The sequence below is a fragment of the Salmo salar genome, chromosome ssa25, assembly GCF_905237065.1.
Source record: "Salmo salar chromosome ssa25, Ssal_v3.1, whole genome shotgun sequence".
Taxonomy (NCBI): Eukaryota; Metazoa; Chordata; class Actinopteri; order Salmoniformes; family Salmonidae; genus Salmo; species Salmo salar.
In genome coordinates this window covers 48,955,414-48,969,625 of record NC_059466.1, presented here as the reverse complement: position 1 = coordinate 48,969,625, position 14,212 = coordinate 48,955,414, and the positions used below count along the sequence as shown (strand labels likewise).

General features: G+C 41.9%; 1 protein-coding gene across 2 annotated transcripts in view; it reads left to right on the top strand.

The window, feature by feature from the left end:
- LOC106586902 (glycerol kinase) overlaps window positions 1–14,212 on the top strand; it is a 28,238-nt gene that overhangs the window by 7,912 nt on the left and 6,114 nt on the right. For both annotated transcript variants that reach the window (XM_014174643.2, XM_045707369.1), the window contains exons 2-12: window positions 2–75; window positions 4,145–4,251; window positions 5,966–6,043; window positions 6,607–6,686; window positions 7,246–7,383; window positions 7,666–7,775; window positions 7,917–7,983; window positions 10,701–10,736; window positions 10,899–10,966; window positions 11,988–12,030; window positions 12,129–12,209. In XM_014174643.2, coding sequence (XP_014030118.1) covers window positions 2–75; window positions 4,145–4,251; window positions 5,966–6,043; window positions 6,607–6,686; window positions 7,246–7,383; window positions 7,666–7,775; window positions 7,917–7,983; window positions 10,701–10,736; window positions 10,899–10,966; window positions 11,988–12,030; window positions 12,129–12,209 — 882 coding nt within the window. The remainder of the gene's footprint in view (window position 1; window positions 76–4,144; window positions 4,252–5,965; window positions 6,044–6,606; window positions 6,687–7,245; window positions 7,384–7,665; window positions 7,776–7,916; window positions 7,984–10,700; window positions 10,737–10,898; window positions 10,967–11,987; window positions 12,031–12,128; window positions 12,210–14,212) is intronic.

The following is a 14,212-nucleotide window of genomic DNA, read 5'->3' as shown; positions in this document are numbered from 1 at the left end:
GGTGTTCAATTCTAAAACGGCAGAGCTGCTTAGTCACCACCAGGTTGGGATAAAGCAGAGTTTCCCTAAAGAGGGGTGAGTACCCACACCTGGTATCACACTGCAATACAGTCCGCTTGCAAGGCCCAGTACCAATACTTTTTATGAGCATGCCATCTACTCTCCTCCCCTTTTTTAAAAATGGAATCTTTATTTAACTAGGCAAGCCCTGTTGGGGCTACAGGTTAGCAATGAACCCCGAGTCGGGATTGCTAACAAGGCTGGAAATTCAAAACATCAAAAATCGAATAATTTAAATTTCTCAAACAATCAACTATTTTACACAATTTAAAAGATAAACATCTCCTTAATCTAACCACATTGTTCGATTTTCAAAGAGGCTTTACGGCAAAAGCATAAAGTTAGATTATGTTAGGACAGTACATAGCCACAAAAGTACAAACATCCATTTTCAATTCACGGTCAGGCGTCACCAAAAGCAGAAACCAGCTAGAATTATGCACTAACCTTTGTCAATCTCCATCAGATGACACTCCTAGGACATTATGTTATACAATACATGCATTTTTTGTTCCATCAAGTTCATATTTATATCCAAAAACAGCATTTTACAGTAGCGTGAAATTCAGATTTTTTTCTTCTCTGAAATGCTTCCGGTGAACATAACAAAATTACTATTCGAAAACATTGGTAAATTATAATATTGTCATTCAAAGAATAATATATTATCATCTCGTAATTGCTACCGAATGGCCAGATCTCAAAATAACTTTACTGGGAAATCACATTTTGCAATAAACGGGGTGCTATGCTAAGAACAATAAGCTATGCTATACAGTTAGCATCATCTAATATCGATAATAACATTGTAAATATTCCCTTACCTTTGATTATCTCCATCAGAAGGCACTGCCAGGAATCCCAGGTCCGGAACAAATGTGGTTTCTTTTGACAAAGTTCATAATTTATGTCCAAATAACACCAAGTAGTTAGCGTTCATTATGCTCCCACAAAACGTGGTGGGGGGGTTGTAAAATCACGCCGAAAAGCTAAAAAAACCTAGTAAATAATCTATTTACGTTCGTTCAAACATGTCAAACGTTGTTTAGCATTAATCTTTTGGTCCATTTTTAACGTTAAACATCAGTAATATTTTCACACAACCTATCCTATGTCTTGATAAACAATTAATGACAAACTCACGCTTCTCAGATTTATGCGCAGGCGCAAAAAAATGAAGTGACGACATGTCAACTTCCTTGCATTCTAATTTGCTCTCTGTTTATCATAGACGCTTCAAACAACTTTATAAAGATCGTTGACATCTAGTGGAAGCCGTAGGTGTTGCGAAATGAATCCTTTCTCACTATGGTATCTATAAAACAATGACACTAAATAGTACAGTCACAAAATTCAATTTTTTTAAATTTATTTTTCACAGGTTTTTGCCTGCAATATGAGTTTTGTTATACTTACAGACACCATTCAAACTGTTTTAGAAAATTCAGAGTGTTTTCTATCCGAATGTGTAAGTAATAATATGCATATCCTAGCTTCTGAGTTGGTGTAGGAGGCAGTTAAAAATGGGCACATATTTTTTTCAAAATTTCTCAATACTGCCCCCGAGCCCCAACAGGTTAAGAACATATTCTTATTTACAATGACGGCCTACTGGGGAACAGTGGGTTAACTGACTTGTTCAGGGGCAGAACGACAGATGTCAGACCTTGTCAGCTCAGGGGATTCGATCTTGCAACCTTTCGGTTACTAGTCCAACGCTCTAACCACTAGGCTACCTACCGCCACCCTTCTGGGGTGAATTCTGATCCAGGATTGATCAGTGATGACAGGAAGAATGGAAAGAGGGAAATCTGGAAAGAGAATCTTTGAGTATGTCAACATTTACCAAATCCCCTCCCTGGGTTGAGTCAATACTGAGTACTAAGAACTGAGGTTACACTTTAATGAAGATCCCTAGGTTTTTTCCCCCGTTAGCTGAATGCATGAGCTGTCAGAGTCCAATGTCCAGGGCTTATTTACATTAGACAGACATTGGTGTTTTATTGGCTACACAGACGGCGGTGTTCTGTGGGCTAGGCAGGCGGCGGTGTTCTGTGGGCTAGGCAGGCGGCGGTGTTCTGTGGGCTAGGCAGGCGGCGGGGTTCTGTGGGCTAGGCAGGCGGCGGGGTTCTGTGGGCTAGGCAGGCGGCGGTGTTCTGTGGGCTAGGCAGGCGGCGGTGTTCTGTGGGCTAGGCAGGCGGCGGGGTTCTGTGGGCTAGGCAGGCGGCGGGGTTCTGTGGGCTAGGCAGGCGGCGGGGTTCTGTGGGCTAGGCGGGGTTCTGTGGGCTAGGCAGGCGGCGGGGTTCTGTAGGCTACTAAAGCCTTATTTGGGGAACTTACAGTGCATTCGGAAAGTTACGTTACAGCCTTATTCTAAAATTTATTAAATTGTCCCCCCCCCCATCAATCTACACACAATACCTCCATAATGACAAAGCAAAAACAGGTTGTGATATTTTTGCAAAAAACTAAACAATAATATTACATTTACATAAGTATTCAGACCCTTTACTCAGTACTTTGTTGAAGCCCCTTCGGCAGCGATTACAGCCTCAAGTCTTCTTGGGTATTACGCTACTAGCTTGGCACACCTGTATTTGGGGAGTTTCTCCCATTTATTCTCTGCAGATCCTCTCAACCTCTGTCAAGTTGGATGGGGAGCGTTGCTTCACAGCTATTTTCAGGTCTCTCCAGAGATGTTCGATCAGGTTCAAATCCAGGCTCTGGCTGAGCCACTCAAGGACATTCAGAGACTTGTCCCGAAGCCACTCCTGCGTTGTCTTGGCTGTGTGCTTAAACTCGTTGTTCTGTTGGAAGGTGAACCTTTACCCCAGTCTGAGGTCCTGAGCGCCCTGGAGCAGGTTTTCATCAAGGATCTCTCTACTTTGATCTGTTCATCTTTCCCTCAATCCTGACTAGTCTCCCAGTCCCTGCCACTGAAAAACATCCCCACAGCATGATGCTGCCACCACCATGCTTCACCATAGGTATGGTGGCAAGTTTCCTCCAGATGTGCTTTTTGGCAAACTCCAAGCAGGCTGTCATGTGCTTTTTACTGACAAGTGGCTTCCATCTGGCCACTCTACCATAAAGGCCTGATTGGTGGAGTGCTGCAGAGATGGGAGAACCTTCCAGAAGGAAAACCATCTCCACAGAGTAACTCTGGGTGTCTGTCAGTGACAACCGGGTTCTTGGTCACCTCCCTGACCAAGGCCCTTCTCCCCTGATTGCTCAGTCTTGGCCGGGCGGCCAGCTCTAGAGTTTTGGTGGTTCCCAACTTCATCCATTTAAGAATGTTGGAGGCCACTGTGTTATTGGGGACTTTCAATGCTGTAGACATTTTTTTGTTAGTTGGTAACCTTCCCCATATCTGTGCCTCGTCACAATCCTGGCTTGGTTTTTGCTCTGACATGCACTGTCAACTGTGGGACCTTATATAGATAGGTGTGTGCCTTTCCAAATCATGTCCAATCAATTGAATTGACCACAGGTGGACTTCAATGTAGTTGTAGAAACGTCTCAAGAATGATCAATGGAAACAGGATGCACCTGAGCTCAATTTACAGTCTCATAGCAAAAGGTCTGAATACTTATGTAAATAAGGCATTTCATTTTTAATTTTATATAAAAAAAAAGACATTTGGCCAAAATTCTAAACCTCTTTTTGCTTCGTCATTGTGTGTAGATTGATTTTTTTTTTTTTAAATAATATTGAATCAATTTTAGAATAAGGTTGTAATGTGGAGAAGGGGTCTGAATACCTTCCAAATGCTCTGTATGCAAGGAAATTACTACTCACTATGGGCCTGGGTTCTTTTGGAAAGACTCTTTGACTGGATCAGAACCTTTTTTTAAACCAATTGTCATTGACCCTGACGAGGAACAGTGGAAAAGAGGGGAATTTGACCACATATGAGTGAAGGACTAAGTGTCGGTTCAGTGATCATCAACAACACAAAGCTGAAATATGACACTTGTCATTCCACATTTCACCATGTTCGTTCTCTGAACAGATGCTTTCGAACACGGGTAAAACCTTTTCCAACACTTAGTTGAACTGTCCCTTTTTGTGTGTGTGTGTCAGCTGGGTAGAAGAGGACCCTAAGGAGATTCTTCAGTCAGTTTATGAGTGTATGGAGAGGACCTGTGAGAAGCTCGGCCAGCTCAACATAGACATCTCCAACATTAAAGGTACAGTTGTGTGTGTGTGTGTGTGTGGATAGATACAGTGCCTTCAGAAAGTATTCACAGTCCTTGACTTTGTCCACATTTTGTTGTGTTACAGCCTGAATTTAAAATGGGTTACATTTTAAATGTATTGGTTTTTTTGTCATTGGGCTATACACAATACCCTATAATGTCAGTTGAATTATATTTTAAAATTTTTTTACATATTAATTACAAATGAAAAGCTGAAATATATTGAGTCAATAAGTATTCAACCCCTTTTGTTATGGTAAGGAGCCTAAATATGTTCAGGAGTAAAAATGTGCTTAACAAGTCACATAATAAGTTGCATGGATTCACTCTGTGTTCAATAATAGTTTATAGCATGATGTTTGAATGACTACCTCATCTCTGTATCCCACACATATAAATGATCTGTAAGGTCACTCAGTCGAGCAGTGAATTTCAAACACAGATTCAACCACAAAGACCAGGGAGGTTTTCCAATGCCTCGCAACTAAGGGCATCTATTGGTAGATTGGTTTAAAAAAAAAAAGCAGACATTGAATATCCCTTTGAGCATGGTGATGTTATTAATTCCTCTTTTTAGTGACTGGGTATATTAATACACCATCCAAAGACACCGGTGTCCATTCTAACTCCGTTGCCGGAAAGGAAGGAAACCGCTCAGGCCAATTGGTGACGTTTTAAAGCAATTACAGAATTAAATGGCTGTGATGGGAGACAACTGATGATGGATCAACAACATTGTAGTTACTTCACAATAATAACCTAAATGACAGAGTGGAAAAAAAGGAAGTACAGAATAAATAATATTACAAAACATGCATCCTGTTTGACACAAGGCACAAAAGTAATACTGAAAAAAATGTGGCAAAGCAATTCACTTTTTGTCATGAATGCAATGTGTTATGTTTGGGGAAAATACAACACATTACTGAGTACCTCTCTCCCATATTTCCAAGCATTGTGGTGGCTGCATCATGTTATGGGTATGCTTGTCATCGATAAGGACTGGGGAGGTTTTGTAGGGTTAAAAGAAACAGAATGGAGCTCAACACAGGCTAAATCCAATAGGAAAACCTGGTTCCATCTGCTTTCCACCAGCCACTGGGAGATTAAATCCCCTTTCAACAGGACAATAACCTAAAACACAAGGCCAAATCTACACTGGAGTTGTTTACCAAGAAGACAGTGAATCTTCCTGAATGGCTGAGGTACAGTTTTAACTTAAATCAGCTTGAAAATCAATGGCAAGACTTGAAAATGGCTGTTTAGCAATGATCAACTACCAATTTGACAGAGTTTGAAGAATTTTGAAAAGAATAATGGGCAAATGTTGCACAATCCAGGTGTGGAAAGCTCTTAGAGACTTACCCAGAAAGACTCACAGCTGTAATCACAGCCAAAGGTACTTCTACAATGTATTGAGTCACGGATGTGAATACTTATCTGAATTAGATATTTATGTATTTAATTTTCAAAAAAAATTGCAAACATTTCTAAAAACATGTTTTCACTTTGTCGTTATGGGATTTTTGAGTGTGTGTGTGAAGAAATAATCTATTTAATCAATTTTGAATTTAGGCTGTAACACAACAAAATGTGGAACAAGTCAAGGGGTATGAATACTCTGTACCTACAGTGGCACTCAGGACTCCATTGGATGCAGCAGGGGGTGTGGTGTTTGTTTACCATTTTGTTTGTGTTTACCCAGCTGTCGGAGTGACCAATCAGAGAGAGACTACGCTGGTTTGGGACAAAGAGACGGGGGAACCGCTCTACAATGCCATTGGTGGGTATTACAAAAGCTCATTGGTAGTCACAAACGTATGCGCCAGAAAGTACGGGGTCACCGTCCCCATTAGAAGACTATTGGCAGGGACAGGCTGTTCACTTTTTGGGGATCAGAGTTCTAATTCAGTAGCAGTTTTAGAAACCAGTCCAATTCATTGGCTTTGACACACTTTTTCCAGTCTGATTCAGACAGCTGCCCCCAGTCGCTCCCTCAAACCTCCACACAGATCCTTACTGTAACTCTACTTAGTAAATGTCCTAAAGTTGTGTCATGTGGGAAACCACACAGCACATAGCCAGATTGCATAACATCATCCAGTAGCATTGTTGCAATAGCATTAAATCCTCCCCCAGCTCCAGCAAGTAGTGTAGGATGTCATACCAACAGTCGTGCTTTTCATTCTGCCAGTTCCACCACTGCCTGTCTATTGTTGAACATTGTAAGATAGTGTTTATATAATATATTATCTCTGGTTGATTTTATTCAATTGAAGTTTTTTAGTTTTTAGCAGTGATTTTTTTTTTTTTTTTTAAGTCCTTGTTTGCTGGTTATCCCTGTAGTTTGGCTGGACCTTCGTACACAGTCCACAGTGGAGAGGCTGATCAACAGCACCCCGGGAAAGAACAAGAACCATCTGAAGGTAAGAGGAGAGCCCTGTCCCAAACCAACCCCTAAACCAGTGGTGGGCAACTCCAGTCCTCCAGGGCCTGATTGGTGTTACACTTTTCCCTCCATCCCTAGCAAACACAGCTGATTTAATTAAACTAATGTCATTGTAAACTGAAGATCATGATTAGGTGATTATTGGAGTCAGGTGTGTTAACTGGAGCCTGGGGTGAAACTGTGACACTACTCAGGCCCTCGAGGACTGGAATTACTCACCCCTGTCCTAGACCCTACTTTATAGCCCCTACCCCACCATGGACCCTAGCCTAAAGGCACCTGTGGGGATGAGAAGATTAGATGTTAGGTGTGAACAATCTGACACATCTTTACCGTAATCTCTGATGGGTGACATCAACCCCCTTGGTCATCACATTTTGTTCTTTCTCTACCATCTCTCCCTTTCTCTCTCCCTTTATTTTTACTTGTTAACATTTGGGCCAATTGTGCGCCACCCTATGGGACACCCAATCAATGCCGGATGTGATACAGCCTCTTATCTCGCTTTCTTTTTCTCTCCATCTATCTTTCCCCAGCACAAGACCGGTCTGCCCATCAGTACATACTTCAGTGCTGTGAAGCTGCGTTGGCTCATGGACAACGTGGAGGAGGTCGCTGAGGCTGTCATGACACACAGAGCCATGTTCGGCACTGTCGACTCCTGGCTTATCTGGGTAAGACTGGGCCCAAAGCGAACCCTACAGGCTGGGTGATTTTTAGTACTGGGCTGGTACAAAAACCTGCTTGGTGATCAGTTCCTGTTCAGATTGTTTATCTGTGATTTAAATTATTAATTATCCAGATGATTGATTTGACAGTTTTACAAAGGATCTACATTTTGTTAACTTGTCAGGGATGACTCAAAGTCGAGGCTTATTTCCATTGTGGTTCTGTATCAACATTTTTATTTTTTATTATTCATTATCTTCTGTGGCGGTGTGGTGGTCTCACCCCAGTGTCTGACAGGGGGAAAGAGTGGCGGGGTGCACGTCACAGATGTGACCAACGCAAGTCGCACCATGCTCTTCAATATACACACCCTGGACTGGGACCCCGAGCTCTGCAAGTAGGAACACACACACACACACACACTTGAACATGTTTGCATAGACATATCTACATGAGTTGTTAATACATTTTTTTGTACAAAATTTGACTATATATTTCCGGCATTATTTTAAACATATATTTATTTTGTCGGTTGTAGATATTTTGATGTCCCAATGGAAATTCTACCCCAAGTGAAGAGCTCCTCAGAAATATACGGTTCAGTGGTGAGTTGATACCTTCGGATCTAGCTTGTGTGTCGATGTTTGTGTGTAGTGTTTTTTGATTGGAAACGCTTAGCGAACCATGTTTTAAACATTAACCTACTTATCCAGGTTAAGTCCTATCATTTTTCAGTAGAAAGGTAGCCATAAAGATGTTTATGATCAAATGGGATTTAAGTGACTAATCAAAGCAGGTAATTTGGTTTTATGACTAGTGTTTAGTTCCGTCTACGTCAAACCTGATAAGATTCCAGTTGACTGTCATTAGACTATGTAATGTTGGGGTCAAGGTTACAGGGCTTAATATTGTTTTCTTGGTTAGACTGTTAGTTGGATCGTTCCTCAGACACTGTTGATCAGACGTGACATGCAGTGCGTTTTTTTTGGAAAGTTTTCAGACCTCTTGACTTTTTCCACATTATTTTACATTACAGCCTTATTCTAAAATAGATTGATGAATTAATTTTTTTAATCTACACACAATGACAAAACAAAAACAGGTTTTCGGATATTTTTGCAAATTTAATATCACATTTACATAAGTATTCAGTACTTTGTTGAAGCACCTTTGGCAGTGATTACACCCAAGAAGACTTGAGGCTAAGACGCTACAAGCTTGGCACATCTGTATTTGGGGAGTTTCTCTCATTCTTCTCTGCAGATCCTCTCAAGCTCTGTCAGGTTGGCTAGGGAGCATTGCTGCACTGCAATTTTCAGGTCTCTCCAGAGATGTTCAAGTCTGGGTTCTGGCTGGGCCACTCAAGGACATTCAGAGACTTGTCCCGAAGACACTCCTGCGTTGTCTTGGCTGTGTGCTTAGGGTTGTTGTCCTGTTGGAAGGTGACCCTTCTCCCCAGTCTGAGGTCCTCAGCGCTCTGGAGCAGGTTTTCATCAAGTGTCTCTCTGTACTTTGCTCTGTTCATCTTTCTCTCAATCCTGACTAGTCTCCCAAAAACATCCCCACAGCTTGATGCTGCCACCACCATGCTTCACCATAGCGATGGTGCCAGAATTCTTCCAGACGTGACGCTTGGCTTTCAGGCCAAAGAGTTCAATCTTGTGTTCGTCAGAGCAGAGAATCTGGTTTCTCATGATCTGAGTCCTTTAGGCGCCTTTTGGCTAACTCCAAGCGGCCCGTCATGTGCTTTTTACTGAGGAGTGGCTTCTGTCTGGCCACTCTACCTTAAAGGCCTGATTGGTGGATTGCTGCATAGATGGGAGAACCTTCCAGAAGGAAAACCATCTCTACAGAGGAGCTCTGTCAGTGACCATCGGGTTCTTGGTCACCTCCCTGACCAAGGCCCTTCTCCCCCGATTGCTCAGTTTGGCCGGCAGCCAGCTCTAGGAAGTGTCTTGGTGGTTCCAAACGTAAGCCATTTAAGAATGATGGAGGCCACTGTGTTCTTGGGAACCTTCAGTGCAGCAGAAATATTTTTTGGCACCCTTCCCCAGATCTGTGCCTCGATACAATCCTGTCTCGGAGCTCTACGGACAATTCCTTGGACCTCATGGCTTGGTTTTTGCTCTGACATCCACTGTCAAATGTGGGACCTTATATAGACGGGTGTGTGTTTTTCCAAATCATGTCCAATCAATTGAATTTACCACAGGTGGACTCCAGTCAAGTTGTAGAAACATCTCAAGGATAATCAATGGAAACAGGATGCACCTGAGCTCAATTTACAGTCTCATAGCAAAGGGTCTGAATACTTATGTAAATAAGGTATTTCTGGGGGGTTTTTGGGGGGGGGGGGGTTGTTGCTAAAATTGTAAACGTTGCATTGTCATTATGGGATATTGTGTGTAAATTGATGAGGGGGGGGAAATATTTATTTTAATCCATTTTAGAATAAGGCTGTAACGTAACAAAGTGGAAAAAGTCAAGGGGTCTGAATACTTTCTGAATGCACTGTATATTACTTTGATACAGAGAAATGCAGCTTATCTTGTGACAGTTGTCTTTGTAATGAGGGCAGATTTAAATGGGTCAAATTTAGGACTACATACTCTCTAATGAATAGAACGTGTACACAAGAAGTGTGTGTGTGTGTGTCTGTCTGTGTTTTATCTCCTGTGACTGTCATGGTTGCTGAACTGCTGTCAACATAGTGTGCACCTTGCCTTGGTGTCCAGAGGTCACTCAGTGAGCTGGTCGCTCCTCCTACTTCTGATATGTTCTTATCTGCCACTGTCACCTAAAATGGCTGCCCGTCGTCCCCAAAATACTCACTCACTCACTCACTCACCTCAGCCTTCTCCCTCACGTCCACCAGATGGAGGTTTGGTAAGGTCCGTGGAGAGAATGCCAGGCCTTTGGCTGCCCCCTTTTTTTCTTTCCATTACACCATTGAGACGCTCGTGACTCCTGTGGCGTCCGTAGAACGACACTGTGGAGAGTGTGTGGCTCTAGCTATGCCAGTTATTTGGACTAGAGCGTCTCGTGATGGCCTTAACAGCTGATTTTTGGTTTGGCTGTAGAGATGATTTGGACAGATGGTTTCTGTTTTATTATGACCTGGTTGACCCGACCCTGTTGCTACTACTTATGTTATCATTTGATAAAGGTGGCTTTTTTTTTTTTTTTTTTTTTTAAATGTTTAAATTCTTTTGAGGACTTTAAGGGTTTAAGTTTTTTCAATGGACTTTGTTGAGATTTGACACAGGTCCTGGATCAGTAACTTCACTCTCATCATGTCTGTTTTTATTTCATTCTATTCTAGAACTCTGGTTCTCTGGCAGGAGTTCCCATCTCCGGGGTAAGGAGTTCTCCCTTGTTGTTATTGCATCAAAACAATATAGAGAGTGTGTGTGTGATTTGCCCTAGTTGGAGTGAATCAATGTCCTAGCTTTGACAGTAATGACTGACAGAGGTTAGTGTGTGTGATGACTAAACGCTGTTGTGGTTCTTGACGCCACAGTGTCTCGGGGACCAGTCCGCTGCTCTGGTTGGTCAGATGTGCTTCCAGGATGGACAGGCTAAAAACACGTAAGTCCTCCTCAAGACGGGTCTTCTCTCCTTACTTGGAAAAAACTGACGGTGATATTCATATCATTTTATTCAGAGGTCCATATCACTTAAAGGCGCTTGTGTGTGTAAACATTTTATCCTTAGACTGTCTGTGTAGCCGTCAGTTAGTTGTAAAGCGAGGAGAGGGGCCTTTGACTCTGCCATTGTTTGGGAGCCTACCACACGGCTCTGTATCTCTGGCTTTGTCCTGCTTGTTGTGTTCACAGCTATGGTGTAGCTGTTTGGTTGGGTATATGACCTAGCAGATACTCTTTCTCTGTGGAACTGGACGTGCTGGTTTAGGTCGTCATCACTCAGAAACACAGCCATTTTTAGAATATATTAGTCGATAGAATGTTATGTACGAGCCTGGCTCCTCTCTAGGTTTCTTCCTAGGTTCCTGACTTCTAGTGAGTGTGTCCTATTCTTCTGCCTCTGTTGTTTGTTGTTTTTGTTTGTATTTCCTGCTGATAATTTTTAACATTAAATTGGAAGCTCCTTAACAGCCCCCCCCCAAGCCATAAGACTTCTGAACAATTAATCAAATGGCCACTGGACTATTACATTTATCCCCCCCTTCCATTTGTTTTGAACACTGCTGCTACTCGTTGTTTATTATCTATGCATAGTCACTTCACCCCCACCTACATGTACAAATTACCTCAACTAACCTGTACCCCCACACACTGACTCAGGTACCCCCTGTATATAGCCTCATTATTGTTATTTTATTGTGTACATTTTTATTTTTTACTTTAGTTTATTTGGTAAATATATATATATTTTTTAACTCTTTCTTGAATTGCATTGTTGGTTAAGGGTTTGTAAGTAAGCATTTCACGGTAAGGTCTACTTGTTGTATTCGGCACATGTGACAAATAAAGTTTTGATTTGATTTTCAGAGATGTCCCCAAGTCTTCCTCTGTTCTTCTCATAGAGATTGTATTTTTATGGCCCGACACATCTCCTTTTAAAACCGGGCCTTGTTTCTATTTAAAAGGTACGGAACTGGCTGCTTCCTGCTGAGAAACACAGGGATCAAGGTAAAATGGATTTAAATAATGTTTTTTTTTTTTTATTTTTATTTTTCAAAATGGTGTCTGTTGCTCTAAAATGACACCCTCTCTCTCTTTCGTCTCAGCCAGTGATGTCAGATCACGGCCTCCTGACCACACTGGCCTTCAAACTGGGGAAGGACTCACCAGCCTACTACGCTCTCGAGGTACACGTCTACTGTCTGTTATACTAGTCCTGGTATACTAGTATTGTTATCCTGTTATACAAGTCCTAGTATACTAGTCCTGTTATACTAGTATTGTTATACTAGTCCTGTTGTCTTGTTATCCTAGTATTGTTATCCTGTTATACAGCGCCTTGCAAAAGTATTCATCCCCCTTGGTGTTTTTCATATTTTGTTGCATTACAACCTGTAATTTAAATGTATTTCTATTTGGATTCCATGTAATGAACATACACAAAATAGTCCAAATTTGTGAAGTGAAATGGGAAAAAAATTGCTTGTTTCAAAAAAATTTAAATGGAAAAGTGGTGTGTGCGTATGTATTCACCACCTTTGCTATGAAGCCCCTAAATAAGATCTGGTGCCACCAATTACCTTCAGAAGTCACATAATTAGTTAGACTACACACAGGTGGACTTTATTTAAGTGTCACATGATATCTCTCTCTCTCTCACTCACTCACTCACTCACTCACTCACTCACTCACTCACTCACTCACTCACTCACTCACTCACTCACTCACTCACTCACTCACTCACTCACTCACTCACTCACTCACTCACTCACTCTCACACACACACAGGTCAGGGACAAAGTTGTGGAGAAGTACAGATCAGGGTTGTGTTATAAAACAATATCAGAAACTTTGAACATCCCACGGAGCAACATTTTAAATCCATTATTAAAAAATGGAAAGAATATGGCAACATAATTAACCTGCCAAGAGAGGCCCGCCCACCAAAACTCACAGACCAGGCAAGGAGGGCATTAATCAGAGAGGCAACAAAGAGACCAAAGATAACCCTGATGGAGCTGCAAAGGTCCACAGCAGAGATTGGAGTATCTGTCCATAGGACCACTTTAAACGGTACAGTCTACAGAGGTGGGCTTTACAGAAGAATGGCCAGAAAAATATCAATTTCTTAAAGAAGAAAATAAGCAAACACGTTTGGTGTTAGCCAAAAGGCATGTGGGAGACTCCCCAAACATATGGAAGAAGGTACTCTGGTCAGATGAAACAAAAAATTTGCTTTTTGGTCATCAAGGAAAACGCTATGTCTGGTGCAAACCCAACACCTCTCATCACCCCGAGGACACCATCCCCACAGTGAAGCATGGTGGTGACAGCATCATGCTGTGGGGATGTTTTTTATCGGCAGTCCCTGCCGATTAAAAAAAGGAATGATGGATGACACTAAATACAGGGAAATTCTTGAGGGAAACCTGTTTGTCTCTCCAGAGATTTGAGACTGGGACGGAAGTTCACCTTCTAGCAGGACAATGACCCTAAGCATACTGCTAAAGCAACACTTGAGTGGGTTAAGGGGAAACATTTTAAATGTCTTGGAATGGCCTAGTCAAAGCCCAGACCTCAATCCAATTGAGAATCTGTGGAATGACTTAAAGATTGCTGTTACGGCTGTCAAAAGGAGGGGACCAAAGTGCAGCATGGTGAGTGTTCATTATATTTATTTAGACAATGAAAACACTAACAAAGAAACAAACCGAAAACAGCCAAACAGTTCCGTCAGGTCACAGAATAACAAAACAGAAAATAACTACCCACAAAAAGCAGGTGGGAAAAGGCTGCCTAAGTACGGCTCCCAATCAGAGACAACGATAGACAGCTGCCTCTGATTGGAAACCATACCCGGCCAAAATATAGAAATTAAATACATAGAATGCCCCCCCCCCATATCACACCCTGATCTAACTAAACAGAGAAAAACGTCTCTCTCAGGTCAGGGCGTGACAACAGCCGAACCCATCCAACTGGAAGGAGCTGGAGCAGTTTTGCCTTGAAGAATGGGCACAAATCCCAGTGGCTAGATGTGCCAAGTTTATAGAGACATACTCCAAGAGACTTGGAGCTGTAATTGCTGCAAAAGGTGGCTCTACAAAGTATTGACTTTGGGGGGTGAATAGTTATGCACGCTCAAGTTTTCTGTTTTTCTGTCTTATTTCTTGTTTGTTTCACAATAAAT